Here is a 20,719-nt window from a genome sequence, read left to right on the forward strand (position 1 = left end):
AAAGACGGACAATAAACCAGAAGGCAACGTTATGCCATTTCACACAGCCGCCTCTTACAGCTGCGTCTTGTACGCCACAGGTGCTCTGTTTATGCCGCCACAGGTGCTCTGTTTATGCCACCTCAGGTGCGCTGCGAGAGCAAACGAGAAGAGCACCTTCACGGACCGGCCTTCCAGAGCCGCCCGAGGAGGGCCGGAGGGCGGCGGGGCTGCACCCCGCGCTCGCTCCTCAGGCGAGGCCGCCTCCGGCTGCCCGAGGAGGCGGGGGGACCGGTACCCGCCGCGGCCGCCTTGACGGCAGGCGCCGAGGGCGGCCGCGGCGGGGGGCGGGCGGGTCCCGCCTCCCGGGGCGGGGCGGGCGCGGACACGGGGGCGGCGCGGGGCGGGGCGGGCCGGGCCGGCCGCGGCGGCGGCAGGAGGACGCAGCAGGGGCCGCCGCGGCCGCAGCATCGCGGCACGGTGGCAGGGATGGAGCCCTGGAAGCAGTGCGGGCAGTGGCTGATCAATTGCAAGGTGCTGCCGCCCAACCACCGGGTGACCTGGGACACGGCCCAGGTCTTCGACCTGGCGCAGACGCTGCGCGACGGCGTCCTGCTCTGCCAGCTCCTCAACAACCTGCGCAGCCACTCTATCAACCTCAAGGAGATCAACCTGCGCCCGCAGATGTCCCAGGTGCGCCACCCGCGCCCCTCTCTGCCCACGCGCGTGTGTCTGCCCCGCGCCCCGCGCGGGGTCTCCGCGTGCTTTGTCTGCGGCTTCTGGCGGCGCGGAGCGGCCCCGGGGGCGCGGAGGGGGAACCGCGGGATACGGGAAGTTGGATGCGCCCGCGGCTGCTGCCTCTCTCCAGCCCGCAGCCTCCGCGCCCGGCGCGGGTCCTCGCCGCCGCTGTGGAGGGCGGGCCCGCTCCTGCAGGGCGGTGAGCGTGAGCTTGAGCCGCGGCGGGTCTGACCCGGGGCAGCCCTCGCCGGGCTCCTTCGCCGCGCTGCGCGGCCGCCCGGCCCGCGGGCTCGGCTCGTCCCGGGCGGTGGGAGAGGGCGCGACCGAAGCTCCTGGCTGGCGGCTGCCAAAGCCTCCCTGGGGGCTCGTTGCCTGCAGCGGCAGGCGCTTTGGGCGGGAGCCTGCCCGAGCCCCCCGCCGGGAGCCACATGGGCCCGTCGCATCGGGGCGGCTGTGCTGAGGCGAAGTTCCCTGCAGTAGTCCCGGAGCCACCAATTTAACATTTCTGCGTGCGTTAATATTGAACATGAGAAGTTTACAATACAAATGGACCTCTTGCTCTGGGGGGGAGGCAGAACGAAGGGACCGGGAGCTTGGGAGGCGAGGATGGAGGGAAGGATCAGCGACGCCGCTGCTGGAGGTGGGAGGGCGGGATGGCGCGGCCGAGGGAGCGGAGCCTGCCTGGACCGGCGAGGGCATGGGCGGGGGGCTGGAGGGGGACGGGGGGGCCTGTAGGGAAGTGGGCGAGAGAAGCGATGGCAACACTGGCCAGCTGGCCTTCGCATCTGCTTTTGCGACCTGTGAAGTTGACTGTTAAAGAGTGATTAGTAATGAGAAATTGTGTTCTTGATAGCTGGTCGCCTGTGTTTTAGTGTCTTTTTTTCTTCAGACCCTTTTATATTTAGCCTTTTAAATTGATATTTTGGTTAAATTATGGTGAAATGTAATTCCAAATTCATCCCCTTTTAAATGCATTTTTTAGTTGGGACTGATGTTTTGTTACTGTGCCTCATAAAGCTGGTTTCAGATATCGAGATAAGATTATATTAATAATTCAATGAGAAGAGGCTTTATATATATATATGACTTCCTGTCACAGCTTCGTGTACACCTATGCCTCTGCAGAGATGGTGGCAGCCAAACAGATGGTGTCTGAAAGGAAACTAAACTTCTGAGCCTTTTATGTGTTTGAAAACATTGAGAAGCTGGTACATTGTAACATTTCAGTGTTATGATTCTGTTTTAGATTTAGAGGAACAAAAATTGCCACCCATGTTTAGGGCACTGGCAAAAAGCAGTGGTAGTGAATTATACTTTGGGAGGAACATTCTTTGTCCATGTTACTCACAAAACCAGTTATTTTCTTTCTTTTTAATTCCTTTTTTTAGCAGCTATGTTTTACTACCAAGGGGACATTTTCTGTAAGCCTACAGTGCAAAAAGGGAAAAAAGTATCAGGTATATTTCAGCTAGTCAGAACAAAAACTCCCAGACCCTTGTACTAGATGTGACTGGTATAAAGGCTATCCCCGCGTACTTGAGAGCTCAAGTGCCTGCTTGAATTGTGTATGCAGAGGCAATACTTTATCTGAGTGATGGAGAGGTGCAGAGGGTGGGCTCCTCCAAATGGAAGAAATCCAGATAAGTTCTCTCCCTGCACCATTCAAACTCCATGAGAGTTTCAGGACTTGCTAAACTGTACCGGAGCCCTGGTTTATATTTTCATTATAGTTAGACTGATTGCTTCCGAACTGACCCTTTTTCAGTTTAGCTTGCAGAACTATAAATACTTTGCATATGAACTATTGGAAATGGTTTCTTGCCCTGCTTATAATGGATAAAAAGTGTGGAAACAGTTTCTCCTTTTTTTAATGAACTGGAAAGGTGTCCTCATGCTATTACACAGTATTTTCTGGATAGCTAACTCATTGAATCAACTTCAATTAGAGATTAGTGTTGCTTGTCTGGACCAATATTACTTAATTTTATTTTTGATTAATTGAAAGCATGGTGGTCTCCTGTCTACTAAAAATAAGTATCAAAATGTTCTGCTCCCTTCTTTCTTAGGGCAGGTTTGGGAATCAAGATTAATAGTTGTTTCTCTAAGTGCGTTTGAACTATGGATTACCATTGTAGATCTTGGGTTATTTATAATGTATGTTTTGAACTTGAGCTTTATATGTGTATAATGTAGCTACTGGAATTGTTTCACAGCTACCACAGTTGCCTCCTTGTCTGTGTGTGTGCTGTATGCCTGAGGAACCTGCACTCCACGGTGCTGCAGACCACTCTCTCCAGTGGTGTATTTCTGCCCTACACTGATTTCACCCTTGAAATAGGGGGAACTGTCGCTGGATCAAAAACCTATGATGGATAACTCTACACAGCATGAAGTATACTGGGAATGTTACCTTTGTTTTCTGCGAGATCAAAATTTGGCCCTCTTAGTGAGGTTCTGTGGCATTTAATGAAAAGCCTCTTTGGAGGAGATACTTTCTGCTGGAAAGGATCACTCGGTGAAAATTTCAGAAATTGTTATTAAAAATGTAGTAGGTTGAAATTCTGCAAGTGGCTTGTAGTTTGTTGCTAAGACTGTAAAGAGCACTTAGCAATAACCTGTGCTGAAGTCTCAGAGGCCTGAAGATTATTAATTTGGTGAGATCTACTTGGACTCTGCAGAGTTGAGCCCTAAATTGTGAGTTTTGTCAGAATAATACTTGTCAGTAAACTAGTACTTTCACTGCATCATAGGATCTCAGGGTCTAGTAGAAACGCTAGCTGATTCTCCTGTTCCTTGTGGGGTAGTGATTTATAGATATCGGAGGCATGGGGTGCCAGACCATAGTTGGCATTAGGATGGAAATCGTCTTGGCTGCTGACTGTGCAGTCCGCCTGAACATGCTGCTGTGTCTATACCGCTTAGTTGAACCTTTTGAACCTCACGTGGCCCTTATCTGTCATCTAGAATTGAGCTGCCGCTCCCATACTCCCTGATCTGATGTTTTCTGCTGCAAAATCTTAGAATGGCTCAGGGTATTCTTAACACACGGTTTTTGAGCAATAAAAACAGAGAATGAGAAGGGTGGATGAAGGCTTCACGAACGGGCCTCATGGAAGGCAGACTGCATGATTTCAGCCTCCTCTCTTACTGCTGTTGACATTTGTCAGGCCTTTCTCTACGAACCAGGTTTTTGTGTCTTGGGGGCTAGTTATAAATGCAGCAGTGTCAAAGAACAGGAAAGTGAGAGATGGTGCCTCAGGCAGATCTGGGAGTAGATGTTAGGCATCTGACATCGGAGAGTCAAGTCTCTTCCATTTCATTACATATTTATTTTTTCAGAATGAATGTGGCAGATCAAACGTCAGTGATGCTCATGAGCTTTGCTCAGTAGACCTTGGTAACCCCTTAAAAGCTACATCAAAAGTGTAGAGGGATTGCGACTGATGCTGCTGCTTCAGATGCCGCTTTTTGGTGAAGCCTCGTTCAGTCAAACAGGAACACTGTTGCTTTGCTCTGTAAGTACCCGGCTGCTGCCGGCTCTCTGGGCAGGAATAGAAACTGTGACTGGCGATGCTCAGCATTGCAAGACAAACGTGTGCTTGACCAAATGGCAGCGGGTATGTTCTCTTTTATGGGCTGGCTAGCACAGAGAACTGCATGCCTTTGTCCCACCACCAGCTACGCACCTTAGGTCACAGCTGTTCTTGTGGGTGCGCTGTTTTATGCATTTGAAATCCGTGGATTCAGCCCCCCTACATTTTTGGAGATAACAATGTCTGTGTAAGAGAAATGTCTCAGTGGTTTTAGATTGCAAAACATTGGGTTTAGAAGTTATTTGAATGCTGGCTGTTTTCATCTGTGCTTCTGTATGTTTATGAAAATATTTATATTCAGTTAGTGTAAGTTGTCCTTTGAAGAACAGAAGCTGATTCAGTCAGTTACGCTTTCCAGAAAGTAAGCCTCAGATGTGAAAGTACAAACCTTGCATATATAAAGGACGAGCAGTGTTGTCGCTTTCCCAATGAATCTTCCACCTCCAGGTTGCCAGCTGAATGCTCCTGTCTGAGAAGCTGGTGTGTCTCAGTGCTAGGTGCCCTGTGAAGAATTGCACATAGGCTTTGTATGAGGTTGGAAACTCTTGGGTTCAGGGACGGTCATGTCCAGGTTTTTGTCACTGTGACTAAACAGAACAGGAGAGTGTTGATTCTATTAAACACTCTTGTGTCAAGGCTCAAAAACACTTCACTGTTTGAACTCCCATGAGCTAGCAACATTGGTTGTTATTTTCAACCAGTGCATGTGCCATCAGGAAAGGAAATTTGGAAGATGGATCAAATAACGTCTTTTGGCCTTTAACTGTAGGGGAGCCTGCTTGATTCAGACTTGAGAGCGGGTATTGTGAAAGTGGTCTTATTGCAGGCACCGTGTGAAGAAGCGCTAAACCTTGCAGCTGCTGGGTATGGAGCTGGAACATGCTAAATGAATTGCAGAGATGCAACTGGCATGCTGGTGCGTTTCAGGGTTTCCCCTGAAGTGTAGCATCAGTGCCTGGTGACAGTGAGATGGAGGATGGAGCACTGCAGCTCTGCATCTGTCTTCCATGGGAGCCGTTCGCTTTCCTCAGATGCTGCCTCTTGGCTAATGTAGAGTGATGAATATAATAAAAACAGAAGTGATCCATAACAGAGAGTACTAATCCTAATGTTTAATCATAATCATACAAGAACTTAAATAATTTATCACCAGAAATATAAAACCTAAACCAACGGATTATGATGGATTTGCAGATGTCATCTGTTTAATGCTTATCTTTTATCTTTAATACTTTGCAAACTAGTTTTGAAATGGTTTTTGCAGGGCATTTAGTTAACTTGTGAGAGATTGCTAAACAGGAAAACTGCACTTAATGCAATATGGGCATGAGAGTTTACTAAAGGGGATGTTGACATAGATTAAATATTAAAAATAACTATTTCCTATTATTCTAATGAAAATAAACAAAATATCCCTCACTTTGTATTAAAAGTTCAAATGTTTTCTAATTCTGGGAAGTTAGTTTTTTTTGGTGTGACCATGTAGTCCAAAGGAAGTTGATTATCTTTGTCATCCACGTTATATTGCGGTATGGCAACTGAGCTTTTGAGCAGGAGTTTATTTTTCTTGGTTACAGTGGTATCAGGTAGCCTCAGGATGTGGGTGTGCCGAGAGACATACCTCTCAGTTTCCTCTGATCCTGCCCTTGGCTTGGAGCTTCCCCATCCCCCACAAATGATAACCATGATCTCCTGCCCCTAACTTAGTGAGCGTGTATCCCACCTCTGCAAGCTTCCCGCAGCTGGGTGCACTCCCCCGTGCTTTCCCCCATGCGTGCCTCCCCGCAACCATGCCGCTTGAGTTTTTTTTTTTTTTCTTTCCTTGCAAATTTTAGCCTAGGAGAGGATGCCAAATGCCAGGGTATCAAACTTACTGTGCCATGTGGCTCTGCAAAGGAGGAAATGGGAATTGTCTCTTGATTCTGCATGTTATCTAAAAGAGAAAGAATGAGATGTGAGTGGATGTGCTGACCTCTGTGCATGAGGATGTGATTTAGGTCTGGGATCTTAGGAGGGACCAGATGAGCTAAATGAGAAAATAAGTGATTCAGAGTGGTGCTTGTGGCCCTTCCCAGGAGTCATGGGATATCAGTAATCTGTTTTCCTTAGGCAGTGAGATCTTTGAGAGAACTGGTGTGCAAAATAACTCTTATTCTGTGTTTGCTTGTTACATTAGGTGTTAGGTTATTGAGTTAAGGAAGTACCACAAAGATACATTTAGATTAATACAGTTTTTTTTTGAAACTGCAAAACTTTTTGGGCTTGAACAAGAGTTTGGGCACTGGTTCAATTTTTATAAGTGTGTAGAAAGAAGAGATGTGTTCAAAAAAAATGTCCCATCTTTCTGAATTATTTAAAACTGTGTATATTCAATGTAATTGCTTAAAAAATATTTTTTGAACTTTTCAGGTTTTTTTTCAATCTGTTTGGTTACTTGCTGGTACTTTGATCTAAGTAGTAGATGTACTACAGAATTTACTAGATTTACTGCTACAGAAGGACATCTTTACTGCATTTAACTTTATTTCTATGATTCATCTAAATGAAAGCTGCATTGGCCATAAGATATATCCATAAGATGTCTTAGCCATAAAAGATATATTTATCCATACGTATGTTATGTATACATATCTTATACATGTTGGGCTTGGTAAAATGTTTTGAACAAATATTTGTTCAAAGCAAAACCTTAATATGACCTCTATGCTTTATGCTAAGAAAAGCAACTGATAAAAAAGTAGTGACCCAGTTTTTCTAGGTAATTCTGCTTACCTTAAGAAGATGGAGAAAATAATATTTGAAAACTGATGTAATGATTTTTTTTTTATTCCCATTGATTCTTTTTGGTTGGGGGGAAGGGAAAACTGTAGTTGAACTGTATTGTAAAGCTTATTTTACATGCTATATTTATCATACAGTTGCTAAATGCAGCATATGCCTCTTGCCAAGAATTGTGTCTCAAATGTCCCCTCCTGCACAAAATTTTCGTGTGCTGGAAGCTGCCTAATGCATTAACAGGAAAAATATTGGTACTGGTTTCTCACAGAGGCTATAGTGTGTGCCGGCAGTGGATAATTTAAATTAGCGTCTGTGTACGGCATGCTGCTGTGTGTGGAGAGAAGCCAAGTTATTTTCTGAGCCTTGTCTGACAAAGGTGGGAGACCTGTGATAGCAGCAAGTTGAAGGACTGCTTATGAGAAGAAACTAATAAATCAAAAGGGCTCAAGGGGAGAGAAGGATATAGAAGAAGAATATGTAAGAAGTAGGAGGAAACGATCGAAAGAAACAAATATGAACTACAGAGAATGGTCAGGAAAAGTTGGGAAGCTGGATTGAATGGAGTGTCAGCAAGCAAGACACTTAAGGATTTTGAGAGGGGACAGGAGAAATCATTTAAGGTTTATCTCAAAATAAACACATAAAACCAGTCTTGGATATGCTGTGTTATTATTTAATGATAGTGGCATTATCATTTAATGATGGCATGCCAGTCTTAGTTATAACGTACTGCCATAGGACTGTAAGGGCCAGGAGGTTATTTGCCAGGCTGCAGCCCTGCACATCAGAATGGGTTAGTACAACGCACTGGTACAATTTGTGCGCTGGTGAGAGAGAGATCTTGGATTTCTTGCCTGCACACCACACCCTCCCCCCCCCCCCCCCGCCCGCAACCTTTGACGGTCAAAGAGTTGATGAAATTGTAGGTGTAAAGATTAAAATGTAGGTGTAAAGAGGAAAATACAGAGGGTAAGGAGGGAAAGGGCTGCAAGGTAAGGCAGCTGCTGGTGGGCAAGGATTGAGGGGGAAGATGCTGAAAGGAGCATGGTGGTGCATCCGTCGTGGCCATACCAGTGAGGACCTGGCAGCTCCAGGCCCTGGCATAGCTAAGCCTGGGCTTGACTGGTGTGGGCATTGGTGAGGAGGGCTAACTGGGAGCAGCAGCTAGCAGGCTGGTGAGAGGCATGGGCAGGAACGACTTTCAGAACAGAGTTTGATATTGGTGAAATAGAGGCAGGCAGGGAAGGAGACCATTTTCTGCTGAAGTGATGTTGGCTCCCTGACCAGCAGCTGACCCAAATGGGAATAGGACAAGGGCCTGTGGCTGCAAAGGAAACCTGCTGGAGCGTGCTCCCCTCTGTATGCCTGCCGTGTGCGGGGGAGAGGGGTGCTTGTGTCCAGATCTGAGTGCGTCACTGTCTGTTGCAGTTGGGGAAGTCCTGGCTTTTGCCCTGCATTGCATGGGTGTCTCTGAGTACAGAGGAAGATGCATTGTTTTATTAGGTCACTGACAGTTTTATCTTCTTTCAGTTTTACTTTATATAGAGGCGTCGATTTTTGAGCTTGTTCCCCCGATACTAAAATTATACTGTAGTTCTTTAAAAACCAAATAAAAAACGCCATCAAAACCCTTTGATTTTTATTCTCCTTTTTATTGCTCCAAAACAGCGTTGCCGTGCTTCCATATTATTCCATAATGCTCCATGGCAATGTTTTTGTACTACCTGACATTGTGTTATTTCAGTATTTTAAAAATTCTGTTTCATAGAGAAGTAGGAGTTGATGTGTACTTTGTCAAATCGGCCATTAATTTTTTTCCTGCACTTTCCAGTTTACTTGGTATCATCTGGAGCTATATTTTCTTTCCTCTTATTTTGCTTTGACAAGCCAGGTTTAAGACTTCAGGCATTGTGAAATGCCAGCTGTTTGCTAAAACTTGTGGTATGTAAAATGCAATCTGAACTGACATCTTTATAGTAAGGTTTGAATTCTTATATTTAGAAGAAAGATGTTCCCTCAAAGCTCAGTGAATGCTATTGGCTCCAGTTCAACACATTGTTGAGTGAGAACATGTCTTTTAGAAAAATAATCAGTCAATGACCCTTTCTTTCATCCTGTATTAAATGACAATAGTTCATGTCTTGCTAACAGAACACTGAAGGACTATTAATAGGTTATTTGATTCTTTGTATACTCAGAACATGAAACCTTAGTCACAAATTGTGTCATATAGTAGTAGCATAGCAATTTGTATAAAAGCCACTCATGTACTATTTAAAACACTTGCAGACCTACAGGTATGAACTAATATAATTAGGAAAATTAAGTTCAGCTGTCTTATATTACAATCCAAAATATTTTGGTCCTGTAAATTGCCTTTCAATCAGAATTTTATTTTATAATTTGTTAGTAGGGATTCAGTTAATCTGTCGTTACCTATTTTTCACTAATTTTATCCCTCTAAAAATAATTTGAAAGTTATTTTAAGTGATAGAAAGAATATGGTATGATTGCCTTGCAGAAGCAGGCAAAATGTGTATTTGATATTGTTGCTATAATTAAATGTTTTCTGGAAAAAAAAATAAAGCATTTTTAAAGCATTTTTTTAACTGGTAAAGCTTAGCAGGACAAGCTGATTTGTATTTTCAAAATCCTTAGATATGCCCTTTAATCCTTGATAACATCAAATTTACCTATTTGTTTCTGAGTTATATAAAGGTATGTACTGTATAATCTATACTTAGGATACTTTTGTACCATTGCTTGTTCCTACATTCACATTGCTTCAACATGGAAAGAAGCCTTACAGTCAACTAAAGCAGAATGATTAGAGCTTGACCCTTGAAAGTTTTGACTGTCAAAGCAGCCTCACTTCAGTGTTGTGTAGGAAAGCTGATGCTAAAAACATTTAATTTTTTTGTCTGCCCACACTCTAAATTAATACTGTAATAATGACAGCATCCTCAGCCTGTGCAATTCCTTGTGTTTTGCTTGCATGTTGGGGGTCAAGATTTAAGTTACACGCTCCAGTGATTGACTTCAAATTCCCACCAACTACTACTCCATGTAGCAGTGATGCCTTATATCAGCTGATACAAGGCCATGATGGCCATGTTATTTTTCCTTCTGAATTCCTCAGGATCTCTGAGTAAATATGTCTGATTCCAGTGCAGGAATGGTTAAAGGTAGATGGAGGACCACACCATCACTGCAGTAATGTACCTGTCAAATTTTAGGTGTCCCTGGATGGAGTTATGGTGATGATGTAGTCCTACCACGTGAACTGTAACCCAGGGTAAACACTCATTAATCCTACTTATCTTTGTAGGATTTAGATCAATCTTCAAATTTCTTTTGCCGGGAGAATAGGTAGAAAGTAGCAAACACCAGAGAGAATGTTCAAACTGTTGCTATTGCCTGTGGCTCCTTTTACTCTTGAAATAGAAAGACTGAGACTCTCTGGAGTGCCCTTGCAGGCTGCTGCCTTTGGGCTTATGGTCCGTTGATGTCTGGTTGGTTGAAAAGGGATTTCTGCCAAGCTTTAAAAACCTACCTGGTATTTAGGCAGATATTTTGAAAACCTCTTCATGCTACTTTGCAGCTCAAGTTTTTGCATTTCAGAGCAGTACCGGTTTTGCTAAATTGCACCAACTTGCGTGAGGAAACATTTAAGTTTCACTTTCTGTTAGTGGTTTGCCCTCCATGTGTGTGCACGAAGTGATGCAGGATTTCAGGTTGTATTGCATACTTCTCTGAATTGGCAATTGCTTATTTTTAAATATTGTTGAAAGTTCCTGCTGAGCTTTGATTTCCCACCATCCTTTTCTCTTATTTTTTATGGATCATGCTTAGGTTTTGGGATGCTTGGTATGAAGTAACAGTTTTTGGGCCTTACCCTGAGGGCTCATTTGGGAAGTGTGTGTGTCCTCTCAGGGCTGTTTGGTTCTAGGGAATTTCTAGGGCATTTTTAAAAATGGAGAGTATGTTAAAACCTTAAGTGGTCTTTAACAGGTGTGTAAATGTACTGAGGTTTTATGGGAGTCCTAAATGGGGTTCACTTGAGCCATTTTGTTTTGAGTTCTGCCTGTTCTTGTTATGTCCTGATATTCTTTTTATCCATCACAGAGGGCAGTGTGAATTCACCCACCGCTGTGCCTTGAGGTGAATCACTACAAGTAGTCATGAGAAAGTTATTCAGGGTTTGTGTTCATTCAGTTTGCAGTTGTGGCTGGCAGCACTGAATATGGTGATGCATCTTCTCTGTGGATTGTGCTGAGGGCAGTGTAAAATATTCTGAACAGATGGCAATCTTTGTAAAAGCTGAGGTTTAACTCCATATTTGTTGTGATTCCTTTGAGTGATTTTGTTGGTTAGAAGGACTGTGCCTTAGAAAATGCTTGTAGCTACTGTCTCTGCGCTGTTGCAGGTTTTATGAAGTGTTATGGAAATGGCTCTAGTAATCCTATTGGCATGCCTCTATAGTTCTATCAGAGACCTATAGAATTCCCTTCCTGTGGAAGACGCTGGTAGATTGATTAGCTGAGATGAAAGCTTTTGCTGACTGGGACCCTTGTGATTTGCATGCAAATACAGACATGGTGATGGGAGAGGGTGCAGATGGAGGAACGGTTGAGCCATGCCAGGAACAGGGGAGCTGTTCTTCATGAGAAGCTCCTTGAGCAGCAGATTGGAGCGTATTCCAAATTTGTGTGTCTTCCCAGCTATAACTGCTCGGATTCATGGACCCCTGGGAAATCTGCTTAATTTAAACTATCTGCATTCTCTTTTCCGAGAATTTAGGTTTTTGTAGGTTGTAAGCCCCATGGCGCATCACGTTATTTCACGAGCACAAAGCTCTAGCAGTAATAAGTGTAATGTGAATTATTCTTTAGTGTTCAAAATACTTATTATGAAATAAAAAAAAATCTCTTGCAGTTGTGTGTGGGATTCCCAGTTACAATGACATAGTATTTCTGGAGGGTTTTGTTTTCTTTCTTTTGAAGAAATTGTAAGTTGTTTGCCATGGCCGATGGCAGAAACATAAGAAAACAACTGATAATTTTAAACCTCCCGAAACAAGAGAGAGTGTATTTTGTAACATTATCTCTTAGCACACCTTGTTAGGAATAGGCCTGAGGAGTAGATCCGTCTTCTGTCAGTAGTATAACAGTGGCCATGAATTCATGTGGCCTCTGATTAGCAGTGAACAAAGGCTGAGATGTTCTCCTTTGGGGCAGAACTGGTGTTTTGGTAGGGTTTCTCTGCATAGGTCTACTGATGGTGGTTGTCACATTAATTAAGGACTTGGTCTTTCTGGCTCTGAACTCATTGCCATTTCCATGCTGTCGGAGGGCAGGCATGGGGAATGGCTCTCTAAGTCTTAAAAACAGTTGTCAAAATTTGTGGCTCAACATGCAGGACCACAAATATATTTTGCAAAACTGTTTCTGTTTGGAAATATGAATCCTGAGTGATGTATCTTCTTCATTCCAGTGAGGAACAGTGATTTTATCTGATGTTTGTAAAATTTGTGGTGGAGTAGTTCTACAGGAAGATTAGTCCTCAAAAGGTTTTGCAGGAGTGCCATTCTTGAGAGATGTTCTTTAAATTATTTGGAAAAGAAATGCAGTAGTATTTAGCTTGTCGTGTTTTGTGCTGAATATCATTAGAGTTTGACCTCAAAATCCAGTGTTTCAGTAAAGTCATGTTTACTGGACCTAAAATGCCTTTCATCTTGATTTGAAAGAGCAGCAGATTTTGAAATGTTAGGTTTTCTGTAGGATATTTAATTTTCCTGTGAGCTCTGCTAATGACAAACTCTTTTCAATTTTCCCCTGTTTCTCACATTTTTCTACCTTGACTCAGGTAGCTTGATCTTACCTATTTGTGCCCAAAAACCCAGGCTGCTCTGTGATTAGCAAGAGGTATTGCTCTGACAGGTCTGGGCTTTTTATTTTTTTTTTTTTTTTTCATTCTTCCCTTTTTGTCTCTACTTTTCCCTCATTTTGACTCATCTCAGTTCTGCAGCTTGTTCTGTACTCGTTCTCCCTCCTCTCAGTCTGGACTATATTACTTTCACCTTCCCCGTTTGCCCTCCCCCTCCCCCTGGTATTTTCTTCTACCTCCAGTGCATCTGTTTCCTCTTTCACTTCTTTCCTGATGCTCTTTCTTCCTTCCAGTTGTTTTCCCTGCCCTGTTGTCTTCACTGTTCCTGTTGGCCTCATCCCTCTGCAGATCCTCTGAAATCTGTTTCCTACATGGATAAGACTGCGTCTCCTCCGGAAGCTGCTTCCCACGTAGGTGAGAGTGCTGGGCAGGAGGGCTTCCGTGGAAATTACGTTTTTAGGACCAGTGAACACAGGGGTTTCAAGGGATCAGACAGCGCTTCAACAGCAATTTTATGTTGGACTGTTTTAAGGTGCTTTTCAGCGACTACTTTTTGTAAATGGTGATTGCTTTGCTTTTACCCATTATTTTAAAAATTTTTGCCTCCTTCCTGTTGCTGTCAGAGGTTTCCAACACATGTGAGCGTGTCCCCGAAATTGTTTTGCTGCTTGCTACAGGTGATGGGGCAGACCACTCCAGTGGGGAGCGATGAGGATGAAAGCTAGTGCTGCGACTCTGCAGGGTGAATCAGTCACTGATGCTGGAAACTTGTTCTTTTCAAAGGCAACATCACTTGATTCCTGTCCTTCCCACCCACCTCTGGAGGTTTGTGTTGCCGCGGCAGTGCTTGAGCAATCTTTTTCTGGGGTTCTGTCCTGAGGGGGCACGTGGGGATGAGAATGATAGTTATTTTTAACCACTTTTCAGATGGATTATCTATGTTGTTTGCAAGGCAGAAATAGCCAGCCCTGCTAGCCAGCATGCTCATCCCGTGGCTCCCTTGTGTTGGGCATCAGTCTCCGCGGTTTCTTTCTCTCTTTTTCCAGTGAGCTCCACTCACTCTTTAGGGTCTGACAGGCATGATAATTTTATTTCTGCTTCCTGGGATGGAGGTGAGAACTATTTATACTCAAGGTGAAACAACCACTACAGCTAAGTATCTGTATTGTGAGACAAACGCATTGCAACATCATGGTGTCCCTAAGGGATTACCTTGATAGCTACTGGCAACTATAAATCAGGTTAGATGGAAACTGAAGAATAACTTTATCAGAGATTACTTAGAAACTCTTCTTTATTTTATTCAGACTACAATTTGTTTTCTCAGGTTTCTGGAGTTCTGCTTGCTTGCTTTCTGTGGATGGACACGGTCTTTATGGGCCTGGTATAACTCATAGGCATAGCAGGCAGAGAAGGAGGCAACGCCCAGCTGGTTACTCCACCAAAGTCTGTGGACGTGCTGTAATTGAAAGCTCAGTAGGGTCAAGGCATAAACTGTCAGTAACTGTCGTGTAAACAAGCACGTCTTGTCTTGATCTCTTCACATCATTTCTCCCCTTGTGAGGGTGAAGCAGTTCAATATTACCATTTGAGTTATTTTTTTAAAGGTTCTCGTGGGTCTAAATGAAAATTTTGTAATGCAGTTCCTGGTTTAATGGAGAACATGTATTTGAAGAATAATTATTGTGACATTCATCCTACTATGCTGGCTGGTTTTATGGTTTCATATCATTTGAGGTACTAGAGCAGCTTGAAACTATTTGTTTCATGATGAGATACTGATGAGAACTTAATCCACCAGGTCAGTGTGTTTGGTGGTTTTTTTTTTTACGCTACAGTATTGGGTCCTTCATAACTTCAGAATCATTTTCCTCACATACCCCTTCAGGAGTGAAACATGCTGCTGGGAAGGAGGTGGCTTCTGCTTAGTTTTCTAGTTGCGTCGATGCTTTCCATCATTAACGTTTTCCACTGTAAAGTCCGGCCCACTCTTTTATGCTTCCTTCAACTTTATTCACGTTTTGTAGTTGTGAGAGTGATTTTTAACTAGGGAAATTCCTATAAAAATTGTTGTGCTCTTTAATTTAGTCATATTCTTTTCCTACCATTATCATGTCTCTGTATTCACTATTGATGTGCTTATTAGTCTTATAAGTCTCTGTCAGTGCAGGACAGGAGTGACTGTGCTGTTTTCCTTCTCTTAAGGGGATGCCGCCCCTCCTGTATCACCTACATCTTTGACCTGTTTCACTGAATTCCTGATACTTGCTTCTGTGGAGTTTTCTCATTTTCAGTACGATTCCCTTTTCTTGTAAACAAACGTTAAGTGTGGGCTATGACATTGTGAAGATATTTCTGCATTTTGGGAAGTAATGCTGTACCCTAGTCTGTGCCTGAGGGGTTTTTTTTTGGGAAATGTTATTGATTGAAAGTTTGTTGATGTCCCAAGGGAAAAGTAAGCTAGAGATCTTGAGTGGCTACAGATTCACTTGAAGGATGCATGATGACCAAATACTTTGTGGGTTTTTCTGTCAACATTAGAAAAATTATTTCGGTTATATCTACTCCCTTGGTATTAATGATAACACATTGTTGGTTGCCTTAGGATGATTAAAACCTTCTCTGGAGGTAGAAGTCTTCCAAGAATTAGAAGGAACAAATAAATGAATGGCAGATGTTTTCTTTTTTTTTCCCAGCTGGCTTTGAAATGAGTATGATTTTTTTTTTTAATCATCAAACGTAAAGATTTCAAAACAGTAGTGGCTACAAAAAGAAGTGATTTCCATGTTGTTGTGTTAGGAGGTCCTTGGATTTCCTATGCATGTTCTTCAATGTCCTCTATGGCAGTCAAGAAATTACCACATTTAGCAGACAGACTGGGCAGTAACTTGACTTGCTTTGACAGAAGTGTAAGTAGAACAACTTATTTTTTACTAGTTCTCTGCTCTTGTCAAAAAAAAAAAAAAAAAAAAATCAGAAATACCCTCCAGTGGCAAGGCATACTGGTGTTAAAATTGAACCAGAGGATCTAAGACTTATTTCCCACTCTAGCTTTCTGATGACATGACAGATTGACCTAAAATCTATTATTTTCAGTCTACTTTTCAGTAGCAATCATGCTAATAGATCTCCCCCAAAAATGTGCTTTGAACATATCTTAAAGGTTTTAAAAGTTTAAAATCTGTTGAGGTTGAAACGATTTCCTGCTGGGTAGATCTAGTAATTTACAAAAATGAAGTAAATTCATCTATTGTTACATTTATCATGTGTTGCTTACACAGACTGATAAATATTAGCCCTGATATCCAATTGATTTTTTTCTTGTTCTTTACTTAAAAAAAAATTCTGTGTAGAGAAGTTGCATCTCTTAACTGTGGTGTTGCTGTCATTAGTGCATAGGGTGGACATAGTAAAAAATAATATAGAAGGTGGACAGCTGATTAGTCCTCCTGCTGTCCTTAGAGTAATTTTCTCTGTGAATTACAAAGAACAGACTTCTACGAACTTTAGTTTTCATTGCTTATTGCTGGCAGTGTATACATTTAAAAGGCTTTAGCAGATGTTTAGATAACTTGTGGAGACACAAGTTAGACTGCTGCCCCTTTCTGTCCTGAGAAGACTTTTGAAGCAGGTGGGAAGGGTTGAGCAGAGTGGCTGTGGAGAGTTTGCCAAGAATACGTTCAGAGATGCTCACCTTCTGATAGGGTGGCCTCTGGCTGGTAGTGGATCTCGACACAGGTTTTGGTAGACCTGTGAGTCACGTTCAGAGGATCAGTCAGTTCAGTCAGTTGTGTGTGGCACAGCCATTCTCAGCCGGGGAACAGTGAGTCACAAACTTGTGAGTTTCCAGTTCTTGGTATAGAAAATACCCATGTACCTGCTCTCATGGTTTCATTTAGAAATTAATGAGCAGTGCAACAGTTAAATAATTAGGCTGTATACTTCAGACCCCTACTGTATACTGACTTCTAGTCTTTTTTTAAAAGGACATAGATTGAGAAGTAGCATATTATTGTCACAAATGGAGAAATGCTTTCTGAAGAAAGCAAACAGGTTCTTAATACAAATATTTCCTGAATAATATGGCTGCAAAACTAGTTGCAAGGGTCTATTCTAATTGCTTTGCCTATTTACTCTCCTGCCCTTGTTTCATGTAATCTCACTTATTCGGATCCATTCAAAAGGATGTTGCTGAATGAATAATTTTTCTGACTAGTTGTTCACACTATATTATCTTCTTTGATCAAATTGGACAAGTTTGTCTTTTGCTACAGGAACTCTGTGCTGCTATTCTGCTTATCTGACTTAAAGGCAAGAATCAGCCTTGCTGTATTATCATGTCCACTTGTCTGAAAATCACTCTTATTATTTCTCCTGTGCTGAGAACCATCACCATAGAGAGGCAGAGGAAGATCTGTTGTTGTTATAAATTCCCAGTTACAAATTGCATAGATACTGATTTTGTTATTCTTTCTAATCTCCACCTGCTTTGTTGTTTCACCAAGCTATTATGCCTTTTAGAAGACAGTAATGGTCCAGGATCATTCTGTATTTTATTTAGATTTCATTGTATTTAGCTGAATAGTCTGTAGGACAAAATAATACTAAACAAAATCAGATGTAAAACTAGGCTTCCTAGACAAAATCTAGGCTTTCTAGACACTCTTACAGCTTAGCTCCAATGTTTGCATTCAATATGTTATTTAAAAGAAAACATCTAAGGAATCGTTTGTGTTGAAGTGATGTTCTGTTAGGTAATTTAGTAAGCTGATGCCTGTTTGGAGGTCTGAAAGTATGTTATAGCAGCTGTTTGTATTGCTTTTGTATGTGTTCTTTTGTATAATAGGTTTAAAAAAATATTTGCCTGCAGCTTGCAGGCAGGCAAATGCTTTCACTGTCCCTACACTATGTTGCTATGTTTTCCTTTATGTATGCATCAGTGCCAAAGCCAGTAATAGGTTACTGCTCATGCAGAAATTTTTTTAGCTGTGACAAAAGTGACTGTTGATTTTTATGTAGATTTGTGCAAATAGCCAGTATCTTGCTACAATTTTGGTGTACCTTTTTTAACTTAATTTTGTTGATGATACTAAATTTAAGATGATAGGGATGTATTTATAAAACCAAGTTAAATTCTGTGTCCTGCTAGCATATGCTGTTGCTAAAATAGTAAATATTTAATTAATTTGTTCTATGTGTATGAGCACCTTATGATTTCAATAGGATTAATTTTATGAATAGAATAGGCAGGATCCAGCCCTCTTCACTAAGTTCAGAAGACCAGCAGAACACTATGTGAGGACTTTCTATGTTAGTGGTGGTCAGGTCTCCTCTGTGGTAGAACATTTCTGGCACTGATGTGTGTATTATTTGTAAATTTGAGACATGAAAATATGAGCATGAAACTAATGGTGACCATTTATGCAGCCCTTCTTTCAGGGATGGGGAATACCTTTTATAGGTGTTTTTAACAATGGTTCAGGAAGGAAATTTGCTTTTCATGAACTCACCAATATAGGTGCAGTGTTGTTCTGAGGTCGTTCAGCTGGAAGTCAGTAGTTTAAAGACTTAAATTACTTCAAAATGATCCTTAACACAGTTCTTCATCTGCGGACGCTTGGAATAATGCAGAAGAACTCAAAGCACATTGTACTTTTATAATAAGAATTATTATTTTGGTAGAATATTCTGTAGTTCTTTTCCCAAGGTGATTGCGTAGCAAGATAGTGAAAATACCTGGTGGCAAGATAGTTGTGCGTGACAAGGCATTGGTGGTAGAGTCCTCCAGGTGGTTATTTAAGTGGAGTGCTGTCGTGTGTGACATCTTATTCTGCCCCTCTCCTAGGCTTCATCAACACCTTGTAATTTTGTAATCTATATTGCAGGAACTGCTAATATACAATAACCACAAAGCTTTTTGCCAGTATGCCGGTTGCCTTTTGCAGTGCTGAAGGATTGATTATTACGGGATCTGAGACAGTACACTGGAGGCTGCATGGAGGTGTTAGGCTTGCTTTGCATCTTGGGCTCCATGCTGCACTCTGTTGAAGAGGCAGCTTTCATGTGTGGTCTTGTATCATCTCCCTGGACTTTACCTGCTGAAGACTGAGGACCAGGTCTTTTAACAATTATGCTGGGTCCTTTACTGAACCTACCTTCATGTTGGTTATAATAAGCTGTTTGAAACAGCCATCTATATGATGGTAACTTAAGAATAATTTTCTTAATTGAATTGGAGAAAAATATGATATTAGTATCTTAAGACTCAGCACGTAGTGGTTCAGTAATGCAGACTTCTCACTGGCGCCCACATACGCCATTTAAAGCCCTGATTGTACTGTAGCAAATTGCTCAGCAGGCTGAGAGGCCAGATAATTCTAAATTATACTCTGCTGCAGAGCTTTCATAGTACTCGGTTTATTTGCCATTTGATTGTTTTAGGCTATCTGATAAATACAGACTTGTGCTCTAGGATTTTAATTTTAAATATTTTTTCTTATCTTCATAAATATCTTTCTTTCTCATGAGAGCACAGTCATGTTTTACTTTGAGATGCCAAATTGACATCCTTTGAAATAAAGTTTTGGACCATTCATCGGTGTACTTCAAAGGTTACTGTGAGGCAAGGCATCAGTGTGATTCAGCTGTGACATCAAGTGGGCCACATATAGAGGTGACAGTTGAATTTCCATGAGCATTCACTCATTTGCCTCTGCTGAGATGATCACAGCTATTAATTCATACTAGTGGAAGTAGGTGTTTATGTGATTTTGACACACATCCCACACAAATTTAGGCTGCCCTCAATGATGCGTTTCACTTTGGCAGACAGCTGGGGTGAGTGAATGCAGCCTTTAGACAGCAAGGACCTATGATGATGTCTGCTGAAACATTTTATGTCAGGTTTACCTTTCATGGTTTGTCAGCCTTCTTAAGGAAGGAAACCTGCTGCAGCTTCATAAGGAGTCACCCGATTTTAAGTTGATGTTGTAAATTAATGTTGCTGATGGTAGTATTTGTTCTAAAACTTACTGATTCTTGCATTATATCAATATTTCACTTTTACTTCCTTAATTAGGAAGGTTAGGTGTCACTGAAGAAATGGAGTGCAGTTTGCCTACCACTGGCTGGATTTCAGAGTGACTCTGTGGAAAACAGTTGTGGGTACAAAGACATTAGTCTACATTTTTCGAGTTGTATTTTAACTGACTTTTCCCTCAGAGCATTTTTACAAGTTGAAAACTAGTAATGTTTTTGTGTCCTGTTTATCACAGGAATTGCAGTCATGAATTAAACCACTGTTTAATCTACTTCAATATCTCATCATCATCTAGATCAGATTCTTCAGAACGGTAATCCGTTCCCATAGACATCTGTGGAGGATGCAGCACCCAAGGGTTTTTGCAAAGTGCATTTGTAGAGGCTTGTTTTGTGCCCAAAACATTCATTATGCTATTGTGCATTGTGGCTCATTATGCCATTGCAGCCTACTGCATAAGACATAGTGCTCCTGTATTATGTAGTTGTTGTGGTCTCCTGTTTTAAAAAGTATGTAATAAAATGACAAAGGTGCAGAGAAGGGTAGTAGAGGTTTTCAAAGGCATGAAACAGTAAGGAACAGTAAGCTCAATAGAAAAAGAAGGATTTTTCAGCTTTGAAAAGAGGCAACATAGGGGGAGACACTGGAATAAGCTCCCCAGGGAAGTGGTGGAGTCACCATCCCTGAAGGTGTTCAAGGAACGTGT

General features: G+C 42.0%; 1 protein-coding gene across 2 annotated transcripts in view; it reads left to right on the forward strand.

Annotated features, from left to right (window-relative positions):
- The first annotated feature begins 468 nt into the window (after window positions 1–468).
- VAV3 (vav guanine nucleotide exchange factor 3) overlaps window positions 469–20,719 on the forward strand; it is a 172,925-nt gene continuing 152,674 nt past the window's right edge. For both annotated transcript variants that reach the window (XM_059821822.1, XM_059821821.1), the window contains exon 1: window positions 469–672. In XM_059821822.1, the coding sequence (XP_059677805.1) occupies window positions 469–672 (204 nt within the window). The remainder of the gene's footprint in view (window positions 673–20,719) is intronic.

The sequence above is a fragment of the Gavia stellata genome, chromosome 10 (genome assembly GCF_030936135.1).
Source record: "Gavia stellata isolate bGavSte3 chromosome 10, bGavSte3.hap2, whole genome shotgun sequence".
NCBI classification, from domain to species: domain Eukaryota; kingdom Metazoa; phylum Chordata; class Aves; order Gaviiformes; family Gaviidae; genus Gavia; species Gavia stellata.